This window comes from Equus przewalskii, chromosome 32, assembly GCF_037783145.1.
Source record: "Equus przewalskii isolate Varuska chromosome 32, EquPr2, whole genome shotgun sequence".
Taxonomy (NCBI): domain Eukaryota; kingdom Metazoa; phylum Chordata; class Mammalia; order Perissodactyla; family Equidae; genus Equus; species Equus przewalskii.
Genome location: NC_091862.1, coordinates 7591077 through 7609180, shown reverse-complemented (window position 1 = coordinate 7609180; position 18104 = coordinate 7591077). Strand labels below are relative to the sequence as shown.

At 42.5% G+C, this 18104-nt stretch overlaps 1 protein-coding gene across 8 annotated transcripts in view; it reads right to left on the bottom strand.

Annotated features, from left to right (window-relative positions):
* Nucleotides 1-6297: 6297 nt before the first annotated feature.
* The window catches only part of PRKN (parkin RBR E3 ubiquitin protein ligase), a 1214117-nt gene continuing 1202310 nt past the window's right edge, over nucleotides 6298-18104 (bottom strand). For all 8 annotated transcript variants that reach the window (XM_070603183.1, XM_070603184.1, XM_070603185.1 and 5 more), the window contains 2 exons: nucleotides 14288-14405; nucleotides 6298-8714 (listed from right to left, as the gene is read on the bottom strand). In XM_070603183.1, the coding sequence (XP_070459284.1) occupies nucleotides 8602-8714; nucleotides 14288-14405 (231 nt within the window). In that variant the 3' untranslated portion in view covers nucleotides 6298-8601. The remainder of the gene's footprint in view (nucleotides 8715-14287; nucleotides 14406-18104) is intronic.

The following is an 18104-nucleotide window of genomic DNA, read 5'->3' as shown; positions in this document are numbered from 1 at the left end:
AAGTAGAGGAAGATGGGCACGGATGTTAGCTCAGGGCCAGTCTTCCTCAGCAAAAAGAGGAGGATTGGCAGTAGTTAGCTCAGGGCTAATCTTCCTCAAAAAAAAAAAAAAAAAAATCAGAAACTGAAAAATGCTTCTGTATTTATGTTTTTGTCATTGTTTAAATTATGCTGCACTGGGCTTGTTTGTTCAAATAACTTCGGAGGAATGAGAAAAGCTGGTGATGGAAAACCTTCAGCTGGAGCATGAAGCAGGAAAGATAAGAGAATGGAAATAAATAACAGTGACTTTTCAATTACACCGAAACGAAGAGGAACAATGGCAGTTTTTCTTTCTTTCTTTTTCTTTTTTTAAGATTGGCACGTGAGATAACATCTGTTGCCAGTCTTTTTTTCCTCCTTCTTCTCCCCAAAGCCCCCAGGACATAGTTGTACATTCTAGCGGTCAGTCCTTCCGGTTCTGCTGTGTGGGATGCGGCCTCAGCACAGCCTGAGGAGCGGTGCTGGGTCTGCGCCCAGGATCCCAACAGGTGAAACCCTCAGCCGCCAAAGCAGAGCCTGCGGACTTGACCACTCGCCACAAGGCGGCCCCAGTTTTTCTAAAAAATAGTTCATGCAAAGACACTTGGGGTTTGTGACGTGACTCCCCAACGGTTAACTGCCCCTTGCAATTCCACAGGTTGTGTGATTTTACAAAGATTTGAGGGGGGTGGGCGCTGAGGGGGAGGAGGAAGCAAGCTCCTTAGCTGGTGATTGTTGATGGTTGTTGCTTAATCACAGAGTAAATCAATAAATGCAGGAATGAACTACCTTCACAGAGCTAAAATTCTAATAGGAGAGAAAGGCAGAAGCCTGATGAATAAGTAAAATGCATAATATGTTCAGATACGAGTGAGTGCTATGGAGAAAAATCAAGTGAGGATCGGGGATAGAGGGCGTGGAGATGGGTTGGCTACGGAAGGCTTCGTTGAGAAGGGGACCACAGACAAGGGCCTGCGGGAAGGGAGAGAGCAGGCCAACGTGTGGGCAAGACCATGCCGAACTCGGAGAGCAGCGGGAGGCCATTGCAGGGAAATGGGGTGGAGAGAGTGGGGACTCAACTGTGGTCAATCTACAGAACTCGTGCGAAATTAGGAAACCTGAGTGTCTTTGTGACAAACGGTCCTGAGAATAAAGCCAGCTGCTAATGCAGAGAGGTGTTTCAGAAAGGAGCCCATGTGATGGGTTCCTTGTATCAAGAGCTTGCTATGGTTTTGTTTAATCCTGTTCTTAGTGGGCTAAACTCCTTTGGGAGGCATTAGTATGGAAGATGTTGGCCTCTTGATTAGTTTGGCTTGAGGGAGGATCAGGGGAATTTTCACAGGGGCGGGCTGCAAAAGAATGAACACGAGTGTATCAGGGAGTTGACATTAGCCAAAAGTCATAGGCCTGCAGGAGGGCCTATCATTGTGTAGGGCTGCTTGGGGCCTGGTTACTCAAAGTGTGGTCCACAGGTGGGGTGGCCAACTTGTCCCTCTTTGCCCAAGAATGTCTCAGTTTTCAACCATTTTTTTTTTTTTTTTTTTGGTGAGGAAGATTGTCCCTGAGCTAACATCTGTGCCAATCTTCCTCTATTTTGTATATGGAATGCCTCCACAGCATGGCCCAATGAGCAGTGTGTAGGTCCGTGCCTGGGATCTGAACCCGCAAACCCTGGGCTGGCAAAGTGGAACACTGAACTTAAGCACTATGCCACTGGGCAGGCCCCAAACTTTTTTTTTTTAATTTAAAATGACTTTATTCAATTTACTCGATATACTTCACAAAAGGGAGATGGAGGTATATATTTCCCATTGCTTATGAACAAAACAGGGTCATCACCCTTTGCACTGATTTGAGTTTTGTTCACATCTTTCTCATATATGTCATTAGTTGCAGTTGGAATATTAGAATTTCCTGAAATTGATCAAGTTTGCATTGGGAAACATGCTTTTGGAGGGAGAAATCAGAAACATAAAAATCTTTTTCTGGGGCTGGCCTAGTGGCACAGTGGTTAAGTGTGCACATTCTGCTTTGGCGGCCCGGGATCCGTGGGTGGGGTCCCCGGTGTGGACATGGCATGACTCATCAAGCCATGCTGTGGCAGGCGTCCCACATACAAAGTAGAGGAAGATGGGCACAGATGTTAGCTCAGGGCCAGTCTTCCTCAGCAAAAAAAAATCTTTTTCTTTCCTATTAATAAGATAGAAGTGGCTACTTAAATTGGCCTGTTAACCTTCTATTTCCTTGCACTCTTATGGAACAAGAGTCTTTCCACATGCCAAGAAAATTCTCAGTCCTGGGCAAAGCAGGAAGCTTGGTCATCCCACCACAGGTGGAGCAGGTGCTCATGGGAAACACAGAAATGTCTGTTCATGCTGGGGCTGGAGGTAGAATAGCATCTTCCCAGAGATTCAGCCAACTCTTTTCCTCCCATCCCACCTCTTCCAAATTCATTTGGCAAAATTCCTTTGAAAGAACCAGTAGAGTGTGTTTGTTATGTTTTGCTATCATTTTACTAAAGTTCAGGTAATTCAAGAACAGAATTATTGACTGGAAAATCTTCACTCCTCAGCTGCCTGCAATATGGACAGCTTAAATTGTCATGGGGAATTTTAAAGAAATATTTTTTTCATTATAAAGTGATACTTTCACATTGCCAAAAAATACGGAGAGTAGAGACGATAAAAATTCACATAAAATTTTATCACCAGAGCAAACTGCATTTTAATGGATGTTCTTCCATCATTTTTTCTCAGAATTTATTTTCTCAAATAATTGCAATTACAGTACATACAATTTTGGTAAACTCCTTTTTACTTACCATTATATTGTAAACATTTTTTTATGTTGTAGGATACTTTTCATGTCCAAACTGTTTAATGGCTACATGAAAAACACACTTTTGAATTAGATCTGGAACTTTAAAAGAAACACTTCTTAACTTAATTAGCAAATGACAGATCACGGTGTGGCCCTGAAAAATTGTCATTTTAGAACTCTACTGACATGGAGAGATGCTTGTCATACATTTTTAAGAGGAAATGATTAAGATGCAAAATAATTATTTCTAGATGGTGGTTTTTATTTTTCTTTTTGCCTTTTTTACTTTCTGTAATGAGCATGTAATAATGGAATAATTGTTCTGGAATAAAAAGGAAAACTCTACAGAGAAAAAATACTGAGTGGAGATTTGGTGCTAAATAGGATCCCTCAAAAATGCCATTGAAGTCACTCTGAGTTTGAAATTAAGAATCCAAGAATCGTGCATGAAACAAGTGATCTGGAGAAGAAAACGGCAGAGTTTGCCTTTGCTTGTGCAGTTGGAGAATTCTGAGGACACGCAGTGTGCAGGTGAGGTCACCTGGGGCAGTGGGAGGAGGAGCACCACGCAGTCACAACAGGGAGTCGAAGGGGAGAATCCTTTGATGCCATCTCAGGGACTCCGAGGTGAGGTTACCTGATCTGAAACCAGAGGTTTCCAGCCTGTGTCAGACATCCCTTTGTAGTGGAAATTGATGCATCTGGCCATGGGATCCTGGTCAGCAATGTCATGCAGCTGAGTCATTTAGCTCTGAGTCTAGGCTCAACAAGTAAGCTTTTCATTACAGTTTGATTTTCCAGGTAGTTTTGCTCAGAATTCAAAAACGCCCTAGTTGTGGAGCCGGACTTGGAGCAGGGCTGGTGCTAGATAGGTATTCGGATGCGAAGGTGAGAACAATAGCTGTGTTCTCCTTATCTGTTCCTGGGGGATAGAGATAAGTAAATAAGCGATTAAAGTTTCACTTATTAAATGTTATTGTAGTGTATATAGGTGAAATAGAAATATAAATAAATTGCAATAAATAAAAAAAAAATTGGTTCCTGACACAGCTTCTAAAAGCTTTGGAATCTCCGGAGCGGTGAGTGTCTTTTGTATGCTAATGAGATGACTGTGGCAGGTGGCCCCTAGCCAACCTCAGACAGGGGCTGCTGGATAGAAAAACCGAGGGTGTTTTTAGACTGTTGGAACTTTCAGCCCCAACCTCCGACCTCTAAGGAGGGGAGAGGAGCTGGAGATTAATTACTAATGGCCAATGATATAATCAATCATGCCTCCTTAATGAAACCTCCATAAAACCCCCCAAACAAGTGGGTTTACAGAGCTTCCGAGTTGGTGACCACACTGAGGTCCTGGAGGGTGATGAACCTGGAAAGGGCACCTGCCGCAGGCATCTCTTCCATTTGGCTGTTCTTGAGTTTGAATTCTTCATAGCAAACCTGTCATAGTAAGTAAAGCACTTTCTTGAGTTCTGTGAACTTCTCCAGCGGATTAATGAAGCTGGGGAGGGGGCCATGGGGACCCCTGATTTATAGCCAGTCCGTCAGAAGTACAGGTGGCAACCTGGGACTCGGGACTGGTCTCTGAAGGGGGGCAGTCTTGTGAGTTAGCCCTTAACCTGTGGAGTCTGACTCTCTCGGGGTAGTTAGTGTCAGAAGTGACTTGACCTGTAGGGCACCGGGTGTCCAGAGAACTGGAGAACTGGGAAAAGTACAGCTCTGGGAACATATAGGAAGGGCTCTTAATGCAGACCCAGATGGTTAGAGAAGGGTTTCTGGAGGAGTTGACTAAATGGAGACTTAAGTTTGACCAGTCAAAGGAGGGAGAAGAGGGTTGTAAAGAAATGATTCCAAGCAGATGGAAAATCACGAGTCATGATCAGGAGGTGAGCTTCTCATTGTAAATATAAATTATAAATTGACATTCTAGATTTTGTACCTCATTCTCTTATGAGTTGGATTAATGTGAGTCAGTCTTCTTGGGTCCGTCACCTCTTGACACAGTGACAGAGTTGATTCTCTCAGCGTATGTATCTGAGGATGAGGTCAGGGAACACTGTAGTCCCATTGAGGCAAGGCCACCCATCTGCATGCCAAATGGATCTTCCTAGACAATATTTCTGCCTTTCTTTTGCTTGACTATTCTAACTGCAGCAAAGTTTTTAAATATTTGTGGTTGGACAGTTTATTCACAGTGGGTAACGTGAAGATAGGCTCAATAATGTTTTGAAATAGGGTTTTCTTTTAAAAGTTGATGTCGATACTCTACTCTGATAGCTGGAAATGGCCTACCAAGGACATATGGTGGTGGGACCACCCAAAGAATGACGTTGGCTTTTCCCATATCTCCTGTTTCTTTTTGAATAAGCATTCCACATCTGTGCTTATTCTTTTCCAATTCACAATATCAACTCTTTACTTTACACCCTGGAGATCATCTGCATAACAGCTGGATCTTGTCCCATCAAGCCTTTCAAACACAGCTGGCAACTTATCTTTACTGGAAAACCTCTAGGACTGTGTAGAAGATAGTCCAACACATTTACATCCACCATGAATCAGCCACCTGCCCCTACCATGAGATCACTAAATCTATGAATGTAGACTCAGACACTTAGTCCCGGCATTTGCAATTAGTTTGCATTAGTTTTGTGTTTCTGGTTAGTTTGCTTGTGGTCTTCGCCGACTTGTTCATTTGTTAATAATGCAGAGCACTGCCTGAGTGTGAGGCCCCGTTCCAAGCGCTTTATGTGAATTAATTCATTTAGTTCTCATAACGACCCCACGAGCTGGATGCTTGTATTGTCTCTAAAACTCACACATAGGTAGATGGTGGAGTCGCTCCCTCATCCACTTTTTCTGCTGCGTCTCTGCTCTGTCAAGACCAGGGCCATCATTCCTAGAAACGTTCTATTTCCTCAGAGCATTTCCTGTGGCGTTTGGCAACTGAGGGTCCCTCAGGATGTGCTGCTTGCCTAATAGATGTGTAGGAGCTCTCCAAGAACGTTCCAGTCCAGATCACTCTAACATGAGCTCACTGGGGAATGAACAATGGGTGGCCGCTGAAACAGTTCTAAAGAAATGCAGTGTCAACACACCCACACTGAGAGCAATGCAAAGTCACTGAGCTTTTCGAAAATGACATTACAGGGAAAATCCTTGTGGTCTTTCCCAACTCAAACTTATGTTTTAAACACTGATTAGAAAAGTTTGCTGATGTGGCAGGAAAGCGAATGTTAGATTTTTAAACGATGGTTTGCTTTTTAGAGCCCTTTAAAATTTTAATAGCATTTAAGAAACCACTTGATTTTACAAAGAAAAAGGACCAGAGTTAATCTAGGGCTGGGAACAGAGATCAAAATGGCCATTGCCTCTCCAGGCCACGAGCCATGTGTCCTGTGCTTCCCTCCCACCCCTTCAGCATTGATTGAAAATATAGCTTCAAAGATGGACTCAAAAGCTATTTTGATGCTTTTATTGACAATTTGAGTACAATCTTAGTCAAGTATTTCTTTACACATTTCAGAGAAAAATAGAGATTCTTCTGCAAAGACTTTATTTCTATTCTTCGGATGTATTCACATTTTGTTACATCATTCAAGCTCAAACACGTTATAGTGGTTTGTGATTCACATTCATTTATAGTGGCTATTTTTTCTTTAACTTGTTTTAAGAATCAGTATTCTATTCTGAAAAGAAAAATACATAAAGACACCCATGAGGGAAGGAACGGAGTACCTAGGGATTTCTACGGTGCCTGAACACATGGGAGCAAACCTTGTTCAGGCATCCACACCCAACAAACCATGCAGATTTGGAAGAGGCAACAATGGCAGCATCATTAAAACCAAAAGCTTTGGAAGACATAAAATGCTGGGTGCTCCACATGACGGAGGGTGCCACTTCATTTGTCCTGTCGGGTCAGTGCAAGGAGGTGCTACTTACTGGGATTGTCAGTAACATACGGGCAGGCCCTGGGTGGGTTCCAGACTGAGCACTGACACCAGCCGTTGGGATGTGCGGGCTCGTGCCTGTTGACCTTCCTTCTTCTCACACTCACAGACATTGGTTCTCCATTATCTCTAAATAATCTTTAGGCTTCCTGACATGAGTCGGGCAGCCTTGGGGCCATGTTGGGGAGGTTGAATTTTTTGACAAAGTGAAGCCAAATGAGGCTGTTAATGTTGATGTGGCTGCCACATCCTCGTCTTGTCCCAGGCGCAGAGCCCCTGAGGGTAGGACTGTCCCTGGATGGAAGGTTAGGGAACCAGGGACAGATGCCTCTGGGAAATTTTCTGGGGTCATTCCCTCTCTCCTCCCAGCAAGGATTTCTGGTGCTCCATCTACAAAGAGAAGCCCTGCTACCGATTTCAAAATTTCCAGGGTCCCTAAATCCAAAAGGGATCCCATGTGCTAGTGAAACTCACTGTGCCCTTAGTTATGGTCACAGTTTTCCTGAGAAGACAGATGATGAGAACAAAAGACAGCGGTTTACCCTTTGTCACCTGCATACCGTGCTGCCGAAAGTGAGGTTTGTTGCATCTAAGTGTGAATACATCTCTTTTTGAGGTGTTGTGAATGCCTCAAAATAAAAAAAAGATGAAAATCTGGTCAACACTCCAGTTCAGTCCATGTTAATATTTGAGTGTGAATTTACCATCTTAGAGAAAAGAACTTTCCATTGGAGTAAGCCACTGGGTGGGCAGAAACCCCGGGACTTGCAGATTGGAGGAACAGAGTGGGTAAGCAGAAAGAGCATAAACCCTCCTGATAGAGAGTCAGGCTACCTCCTGAGATAGTCCTGGAAATGCGCCTTCTTTAGACATTCTGCTTTAGTGAGCTGCACTTTTGTTAACATTGAGAATCATTACGAAATCATTTCTAAATATGTCTTTATAGGCACCTTATCCATTAAATTTACAGTGAAGCCAAATGTATTAGCTTATTCTCAAAGCTGCAAAATGAATGTTTAAAATCAAATGATAGATTTTGCAATATTTTTAGAAAATCATCTTTCTAAAGTTGCAAGTAATTAAATGGAATGAAAGAGCATTAAGTTTTGATTTCTTCCCTATAGTTTAAACATTCAACATCAAACTAACTTTCATATTTTCTCACTTAGTTGACAAGCCGATTTGTGTGAAGTTGATATTTCATCCATGCAATAAAGAAAGGTAGAATTCTTGGGGATAAACACATAGTTTTGACTATTGTCTGCAGTTCTTTGGGAATAGATGTTCTCTGAAAATTTAAATAAGAGCATTGTTCTTAAAGCAGTGAATACAGTTCTGAGAATCCATTAACAGGCCATCTTACAGAGAACCGCTGACAATAGTCCCTCGAAATGATTTCTCACCTCACAAATGGCTTTTTCCCAATATTTGCTAAAGGCAAAATGCAGAAATTAAACCTGAGAAATCGCTCTCTACATACTTAGCCAACTTGACTTGAATTCACTCAAGAATGACAACCGATACAAACGATGGAAGTGCAATTTGATCTGTGTTCTGGTATTTGTGTATTGCTGAGGCTTGCGAATACTGATGGTGGTCTCACCCTTAGCTTTGCTGTTTTTAATGGGCACAATGAGAGGGATGCTAGGAGCATCTCTTGTAACTTTGTTTTGGTGATTTTGTAAAGAACTTGAAGTGTGTGTGTGTGTGTGTGTGCGCGTAGAAAGCAAAAGTGGCACATGACAGTAGGACACTTTGTGTGTTTCCAGGCAGGATGGCGGCTGAGCCCTGCCGTGTTGCAGCTGCTCCGGTTACACGTCGAACCAGTGGTCCCCCATGCAGGCGCGGTTCCACTCGCAGCCACAGTTCCAGCACCACTCGAGCTGGCACTGGGACTGCGGGCACTTCATGTGCATGCATCCTCCTGTGGGCAGACGGAGGACACAGGTAAACTCCTGGAAAACACTCGTTCCCACACCAACACGGTGTTCAAGAAATGACTTTCTAAAGGAATCATCACAAGCAATCCAGCGGTAGAATCTGAACCGAGGAAAACAAATCAGGGCGCACACCAGGAAGTTCTAAAGTTATGACAGTCATTACGAAATGAATGGAGCATGCCACTTTCACTGAGGATAAATTTTAGTTTATTTTTTTTTGGTGAGGAAGATTGGCCCCGAGCTAACATCTGTTGCGAATCTTCTTTTTGCTTGATGAAGATTGTCCCTGAACCAACATCTGTGCCCATCTTTCTCTATTTTGTACATGGGACGCTGCCACAGCATGGCTTGATGAGTGGTGTATAGGCCCACGCCCGGGATCTGAAACTGTGAACCCCGGGCTGCCAAAGTGGAGCATGTGAACTTAACCACTATGCCACTGGCTGGCTGCCCCACTGAGGACAAATTTTATTCGTAAATTAGTGTTTATTTACTTCTCTTGAAATGGGATTTAGAGACAAATGCTTTGTGTTGCACAGATAGGGGTCAATTCCTTATGTAAATATATATTAAATTGATTATTTAAAATATATATTAATATGCTTAATGATTTAACATATAATACATAATAATGTAAATATAAACTATGAGCATTTTTATCGTTTCTTTAGTGTTACTTGACGTGGAAAAATTCACAAAAGAGGAGTCGGGATAGCTGTCTTAAAAATATTAAATTGGGAACACCTCCCTTTATGCTATTCACGATTTCATTTAAGATGAGAAGGACAGAAAGAAACCAGTGAATGATGGTGGGGACTCTACATAGGTTCTCATTTACTCCTCAAAAGCATTTACTCTTATCTTGTCAGATAAGATTATTACTCGGGTATAGATTTCTCTCAAGGTCATTTAAATGATGAAGCCTGAGATTTACCTATGATCTGTGTGCTTCCAATGTTCTCTCTTTCACAGAACAGGGCCTGTTCAGCATGAGACGTAAAGTCCCTTATCTGGGGACTTATTTTGGGATTCCACACCTCCCCCATTTGTTGAACATATTCTTTATTTGCTTCTGGGGCTCAGACACCAAGTCTGCCGTGAAGTGAAGAGGGAGTCGTTTGTATGAAGTTATGTGTCAAGAATCGTTTCTGACCGCATTTGCCGGGTAATCCAGGCAAAAGTAGCTTCTTTGCTTGAATCCTACATTGTGTTGAATGTGCTCCATTATTACCAATTACACGGTTAAGTAATTTTTTCTTGCCAAATTTTCCAAGTGATTGCTTTAGCACTGTCTCATTTTTACTATTAGAAACCCAGCAAGAGAATTTGCGCTAATTTAAAATATTTATGAATATGTAACTAAACGCATTTGTTTTAGGGTAATTTAAGGGTATTTAACATTCCATACTTTTCTGCTTTTATCTGGTTTGTTTGAGAGATCATTAAAAAATTACAAATATGTGGGGCCAGCCCTGGTGGCCTAAAGGTTAAGTTTGGGGCATTCCACTTTGGTGGCCCAGGTTCAGTTCCTGGGTGTGGACCTACACCACTTGTCTATCAGTGGCCATGCTGTGACGGTGGCTCACATGCAAAAATAGAGGAAGATTGGAAACAGGTGTTAGCTCAGGGTGGATCTTACTCAGGAAAAAAAATACAAATATGTGGAAAACAAAGGGAAAAACTCACTTATGACACTTTTATCTTAATATTTCCCATTTAGGAGTACACAATTACAGGACTTTATTTTCAACACTTATCTAATTATTGTACACTTATGATGCAAATAACATACCAAAATAAGGCAATACTGTATAATCACTTAAGTTTCTCTGGAATATCATAGACAATTCTTAAGCAATACATTCAAATTCAATGAAATAGTAAAGTGATGCTAAATGAAAGGTTGAGAATGTTTTCCTATTATACCAGAATCTGAATGGATGTGGAATATGAGCGTCACAAATAAGATTTTATTATGGAATCTTGAATCACAATGGCACAACAGAATAAGAAGAAATGAAATAGGAAGAGACGATATTCACGTTATTAACTTTCTTTCCCTCTTGGTGCTTGAGAGACGCAAAGTGATTGCTGGAGCCCATCATATGGAGAGGCAGCAGGGACTCTAACGCTAAGGCTTCTCCAGCTTAAGAGCAAATGTGAGCAAGAAGCTGCTGACAACTTTACACTAATTTGTGGATATTTAAATGAAGAAAATACAGCTTCTCTTTTAGAGAATTCTGTCTGCTGACTGATGCTCACGCCATGAAAAGGCCAGCCTGTGCCCAGTCAACACTATGGCCCGGCTGGCAACTTGTCTTCCCAATTTAACGAGAGAGTAGAAGTTCTTCAACAACCTGAAGGCAAATTTAACTGGCAACAGACACCTACTGATCAGAGAATGGACCCAGAATCTCATCTGTGAAGTGGAAGTGATGGAAGAAACTTCTGGAGATTGGAGGGGATTATAAGAGAAGTGCCAAGGTTTAGCCTGTGTTGACAATGGAAATAATTCCCATTATCACCACAGCTTTGCTGAAGCAAGAACAACTTTTCTGGGATTCAGCTGAATATGCAGGAGACCACGAATTTAGGTTGAGCACCAGGTAAGGAAGCCAGCTGTTCCTGCTAACAGGGCCTACATTTGTTTCCCTTGCACATTTTAACAGTTTAGACTCTCATTAATAAGCTTAATGTACCAGCTTTTCAGTTCCCAGGGTAAAAATTTATAGGTGAAAAATTAGTGCTTTCTATTTATAGTACATCACAACGTTTCAAAGAAGTAACGAGATTAGGAACATTTCTATAGTCATGAATCAGTGGACTTCTTCGATGCCGTGGGCCACGGCTGCCAGTGTGGTCTCACTCAAAAGGCAGATCTGACCGAATCATTTCCCGGCTTCACAGCCTGGAATGGCTCCCTGTCTTCTGGAGTCAAGTCCAAGCCCTTCACCTCATTCCGGGCCCTTCCTTCTCTATCCTACCCTATTCAGCATACGCTCCTGCCATGCGTCATCGAGGAACTCCAAAGAACTGGGCTTCCTGCCCACACGGGTGTTTCCTGTTTACACTCGGTGCCTTCACACCTGTTGTCTGCCTAGAAGGCTCCTCTCCCACCTCCTTGACTGGCCCGTGTGTACTGATCCTTCAGCTCTCGGCTCAGGTATCATCTCTTCCAGGAAACCAGCTCTTAGCCCCCAGGTCTTTGTGCCCTTCTAGCTTGCTTATCATAGGTTATAAAAATATCTGTGTAGGTGTCTATCGCCTTTTCTCTCTACTTTTTAAATCATCAAACATTTTTTTGTGAGGTTCTCTCCCAGGCCCAGGAGATAGATAAGTTTCCTGATCTTTGATAACAGCAACATGGCCTCTTCCTATTTAATTGGTGTTCTTTAAATACTTGTGAAATGGAGCCATGGCCCATGTTCATCAACACTGCATGTCCTCTCTGGGAAGAGCTTTGAACTTTCGCTTCCATTGCCCCTACAACACTGCTCAATCGGTAAGGACTAGAAAAATTCTTTCCTCTGATTCCATTGATGTCTTCTTTTTAGAGGTGCATGCCAACGCACTGCATTTGCCAGGAGTGTTCCAGCATGCAAAGGAATAACAATGACTCATGGAGTAAATTTTTTTTTTTCCTGGGAGACCATTGATTCAGAACTAGGCACTTGGCTCGTTCCTGCTGCTCTGGGATGCGTCAGCACTGTCTTGTTTGTATTAAGGAAGACTTTCTAAAGGACATGTCTGAGGAAAGAGAGACTGGAGTGCCCATCATGGGACTGCCGGGTTTCACTCCACAGCAAGCCAGCTCTTAGCAGCCTACACACCAGGTGTAGCCAATGCTCAATGAAGAGGACGTGGGAGGAGCTGTCCCTGGTGCTTCATTTTATGCTGCTGACTCTACCTCACACTTGCATATATGTTTCCCATTTAGAAAGGACTCTGGGTACTGGGCTGTGATGGCTTTAAGCTGATTGACATGTCCAAGATGGATGGCAGTGGGTCACCCGCTGCTTGCTGTGAGCTATCAGAGTCACCATGAATGGGGCAGCCCAAAGGAATACTCTAAATAGAGACTAGGGTTTGACTTCAAACAACACTGCAGAGCCAGGGAGGGACACAGAATGATGGCTGACAGACAGCGTGATGAACACAGGGGAAGGTCAATGAGGGGCATGAAAATCCATAGCCACAAGCATGGAGCCCAGCTGGTCCCCCTCTCAATGTCCTTCACCATATTACATGGGCCACTTGTCTATTAAGGCAGCAGCTGGGAGGGGAGAACTTCTGCTTAAGAGGTCTCACAAGTCTCCTCAAAGCCATGGTGGCCCCCCAGCACTTATGAGGAGTAGATGTGACCGCATGTGTAAGGAGGGGGACTGAGCCTTCCCATGAGATGCTGCCCTGGGTTTACGGTATCATTAGGGAAAACTATCTGAACATGGATGCTGGTGTTTCTAAGACTGTAAAATGGGCAAAGTGGGACATATATGTGGGCTCCTGACAGACTTTGACTGTAGTTAATGTCATTTAATCCAGAGGTATCTCCAAGTTGTCATTTCACATTCTTAAAATTTAGAGAGCAGTTGCCGGAAGGCCACAGAAAAACTCCTATTCGAAAACACATTCCGGCAGAGATATTTTAATGAAGGAGCCAGGGGTCATAGCGATATAAGGCACTAACTGTCTCACAGCAGAGATGGAGCAACCAAAGCCCAAAATGTGTTCCAGGGTTCAAAGGGATGTGAATCACTGTGATAGGAAAAAAAAGAATTTTGTGGCCCTAAAAACTTGGGAAGCAACTGGTTAAAAAAAATTAAACAAATTTCTCTGCAAAAGGAATTCTCAAATGCTTTCATTGGCTAATGCATATTGTGAATGGAGATAATAATAGTGGCTTCCTCATGTGGTTTCTGTGAAGGTTAAACAATCTGATGCTTACAGAGAACTTAGAACAGGCATACAGTAAACGCTCACTACAAGTGAGTTGTTTTGGTGGTTGTTGTTATCCAAGAGAGGGATAGAGTAGGAATGACTTGGCAAACTTACTGGATGTGGTGATCTCCTCCTTTCCCCACTGAGTACCCATGGACACCAGAGTACCATGGAGCACAAGTTGGGAAACATTGGACTGGGGAGTTTCTCTGGCATCTTTGCTGTTGTTGCTGTTAGAGTAGTGAACAATTTATCACACACAAAGTGTCTCATACTCTTAATAACAAATCGTAATAAGGACAATTGGTGTTTATTCAGTGCTTTCTCTATGCCAGGCTCTGGGCTAACCATTTGTCATCCATCACGTCGTATGACTCTATTATTGAGAGGCAGCTTCTTTCATCATCTCTGTTTGACAGATGAGGACACGTGGCTTAGGAGGTTAAGAAACTTGACATGAGAGAGGAGATTCAAACTCTGGCCAGATGGCTTCAAAGTCTCTGTGCTCATCTGCCCTGTTATAAAACCCTTGTAGAGTTCCTGACTGTTATAACCACGTACCCAACGCTCTCCAAGAAGAGCTCATCAAATGCCCACTTTCTGGGCAGCCCAGACTCACCATTCTTTTCAACTGGCACGTGGCAACGAGGACAGGGCTTAGTGGTTTTCTTGATTGTTTCTTTGGAGGCTTCCTCCCACCGGGCTTGCTCTGCCGCCCTCTCATCAACTCTGTAGGCCTGGGTCGATAAAGACAAAAGGAGGTGAAATTCAGATCTTTATACTGGGATTGAAGTGTTGGTTCCTTGAAACACTTGTTTCAGAAATTCTTAGAGATGGAAGTGCCTTCAGGCAAGAAGCTCAGACATAAATTCACTTGAAAAGTGGCAGACAGGGTTGAACACGCATGGAACGTGGTTGTCTTGGCATGTGGCCTATGCTCACAAGCTAAGAAAAGACTGCTCAGTTTTACAGTGTGAGGTCCTCTCTTTTGTTATTTTGAATGAGTGTAGTAAATATCTATCAGGCACGTAATATGCAGTCAAGGTGATAAATGCTCTTAAACACTTGTTAGATGCTTCATTAGGTCAGAATACTAGTTCTTACTTTACGTGGAGGAGTGGAGTTAAACAATTGTTCAAAGCTGATAAGTGAGAGAGTCTGTGTGACTCCAAAATCTTTACTTTTAAACGTTTTTCTACATCTTGTTATCTTTCATTCTTACTCCTGGAAAATGGGAAACTCCAAATGTCACAGAAGGGACAGGAGCAGGAGCAAAGAAATCAAGTCGGTGTGACAGAGAAGAAGGCAGTGGGAGTTGGGAATGGTCAGAGACTAAGACTGTGGGCCCAGGAGTCAGCTGCCTGGGTTCAAATCCCAGGTGGGTGACTTCGGAAACATCCCTTAACCTTTCAGAAAGTCCTCATCTCTTAGATGGAAATAAAAAATGCCTAATGCATCGGGTCCATTGACGATTAAGTGAGTTAATTTCCTTAAAGACTCAGAGCGAATATCTGACACATATTGTTGAGTGATAATATGAATTACCTCAGGGTCTATAACACGGCAAGCTCTCAAAAACGTTTGCTAATATTATTCACATCAGAGAACTAAATTGCCCCTGACTCTTACCATGAAAAGGAGGCGAGATTTCAAAGGAGCCACTGCAGGTATTCATTCTGCACCTGTCTAATAGTTAAGGCACCTCAGCCTCCTCCACTGACGTCAATATTGAATGACACGTGCAGAAAAAGGATTTTGGTACATTTTTGGATTCAGTCCAATAACTTTGTGGTCTCGAAAACATTTCAAAACATTAATCCAAACAGAACCCTCCATCTCTTCCTCTCCAGTATTTAACAATATTTTCTTTTATGCTTTAAAATTAATACGAACATGCAAGTCATTCTATTACCTTGTAGCGACTCTTTTAAAACATTCTCAGAGCTACTTTTAGGTTAAGAAACTACTGAAAATAACTTGAAATATAGATTAGTGAAGAAATCAAATAACATGAAATGCTCTAATACTCTGATATTACTCTAGTAATAATACTGATAATACGTTACAAATTTATAACATATTATTTTTCACACTTTGATTTCCAAATTTCAGTTGATCTTCACAATCACCCAGAGAAATCAGTTGGGCAGATGTCAAGCTTATTTCACAAACAAGACCTCTGAGTAGTAAAAAAGTCAAGTGCCAGGTTCAAGGATGCTCACCTCATATATAGTAGCATCCATGCCAATCAAATGCAAAAGTTTGGGGAACCTGAAGGATGGAGACCCAAACCAGAGATGCTCACTGTGCGGTCCACAGCACTGTGCTTTGAGAATCAAACTCTGCCCAGCACCATTGCCAGTTAGCAGGTTTTCTAGATGGTGAGAGTAAAAATAAGAGGTATGGGGATGCCTATGCTCAGAAACTGCTACCTCAGCAAGCTGTCATCCTCCAATTCCACAGCGCAGTGAGGGACCTAGATAAGACGTGGGATCTGGTGAGTGGAACCCTTCACCCCAAATATGAATCCAACTTTTATCATTTCATCATCAGATTCTAAATATTCTTGAAATGTTCAAGTTTTTCAGTCTTTAAGAATGAAGTATTGTGGGGTAAATAACTGTGTTTATACCTAAGTTGCAGCATTTTATGGTTTTTATAGTAATTGGAATTGACATTTCTGTTGTTTCCAACAGAAAGTGAATTCGTCCACAGCCAAGATCATATTTGCTTCCTCCTTGTATCTTCAGAGTCTGGCATAGTGCCTGGGACCTAGCAGGCACTCAGTACATTTTAGCTGAGTGAGCGAATGAATGAATGGTGCAACCAATGAAGGTAACAACTTGACAGTCATCTGGAATAGGACCCTGTGAATCAGGAGGGGCACACGGCATGCATCCCTTATGGTGGTCACTGGGGTGAAACCAATTTCTTTCTGTCACTTACCTATCTCATTCACAAAGGAAACGTCCTTCAGAACTCAGAGGGTACCATGCGATTTGTGCATGCTTTGTTAGAATAAAGCAGAGTCAGTTTAACAGCTAAGAAGCAACCACAGGTCACTGAGAACTTCATTTGGCTCTGGGACAACGTAAGGACCACTCATGGCTGAGAGCGTGGTGATAAAGCTGTGCTTAATGAGACCCGCTGCAAGATTTAGTAAGTAGGTTTGTATCTTAAGTACGTGTTTTCCAATTGGCTCACGTTCACCTGTGGTCCTAACCCTCAGTGATACATAGCAAATACCATATGTACATACCCAACTGTATGTTCCAAGCTTTTGTTTTTCCTTCTTCTTCTTTTTTTTTTTTTTGGTGAGGCAGATTGGCCCTGAGCTAACACCTCTTGTCAATCCTCTTTTTGCTTGAGGAAGATTCCCCGTGAGCTAAAATCTGTGCCAATCTTCTTTTATTTTATATGTGGGATGCTGCCACAGCATGGCTGATGAGTGGTGTAGGTCTGTGCCTGGGATCCAAACCCGTGAACCCTGGGCTGGCAAAGCAGAGTGCACCAAACTTAACCACTATGCTACTAGGCTGGCCCTTCCAAGTTCTTCTTTTTAAGGCCCAGGAGCATTTAACTTTGTAGCAATGGTTTAGAATTGCTTGCTGGGGGCATACAGATCAGACAAACATATAATTTTACTTATTAAAAACTAAGTTCAAAATGCTGCTTTTCAGCAATATGGCACACTGCATGTGAAGGGCAATTTCTCCCAGGTCTATACACCTAAAATGCTGGATGAAACATGGAAGAAAAATCTTTGCTTAATGCATTCTGATCTAGTGGGGAACTAAGGGAAATCCCTGAAGATCAGAATAAGAAGGGAAAAATTCTCCTCGTTAAGAGAGGGAAGAACCTGGTGTTTTCTGTGGGGCCATTTTCCTAGTCCCAGGCTGCCCACAGTGTGGGTCTTTACAGGCCCTGAGAGTATAGACAGAGACAAAATTTGGGCCAGAAGAGGGTGGAATGGAACTGAATTTTCCCATTACACACAGACGACTGAGGCTCCTGAGGGGTGACACCAGCTGATGACCTAGGAAAATCCTTCTGAGAGGAGAGAATTGATAAAGAATTGATGAAGATATGTGCCGTCTTGGCCTTGGTTCTATGGCAGGGCAGGTTGGGGAGACAAAGTTTCTCTGAGAATTGCTAACCACCAAGCCTCATACACAAGAGCTTGTGAAAAGAATTCATACTACCTAATTAGCTTAAAAAATAACCCAACTCAAAAAATTCATCTGAAATAGTCCTGGGTTGGTAGTGTATCCAGGAACCTGGCTGAAGCAAAAATATTTTCCATTGAGTATTGCACTTTAAAAAGCCAAATCTCAATGAAATCACACAAATAGAACTCCAAGAAACCTGTGATCCCAATTAAAAAGTCACCAAATATAAGAGAAGCCAAGCTACCATGAGTGAAAATGGTAGAAACA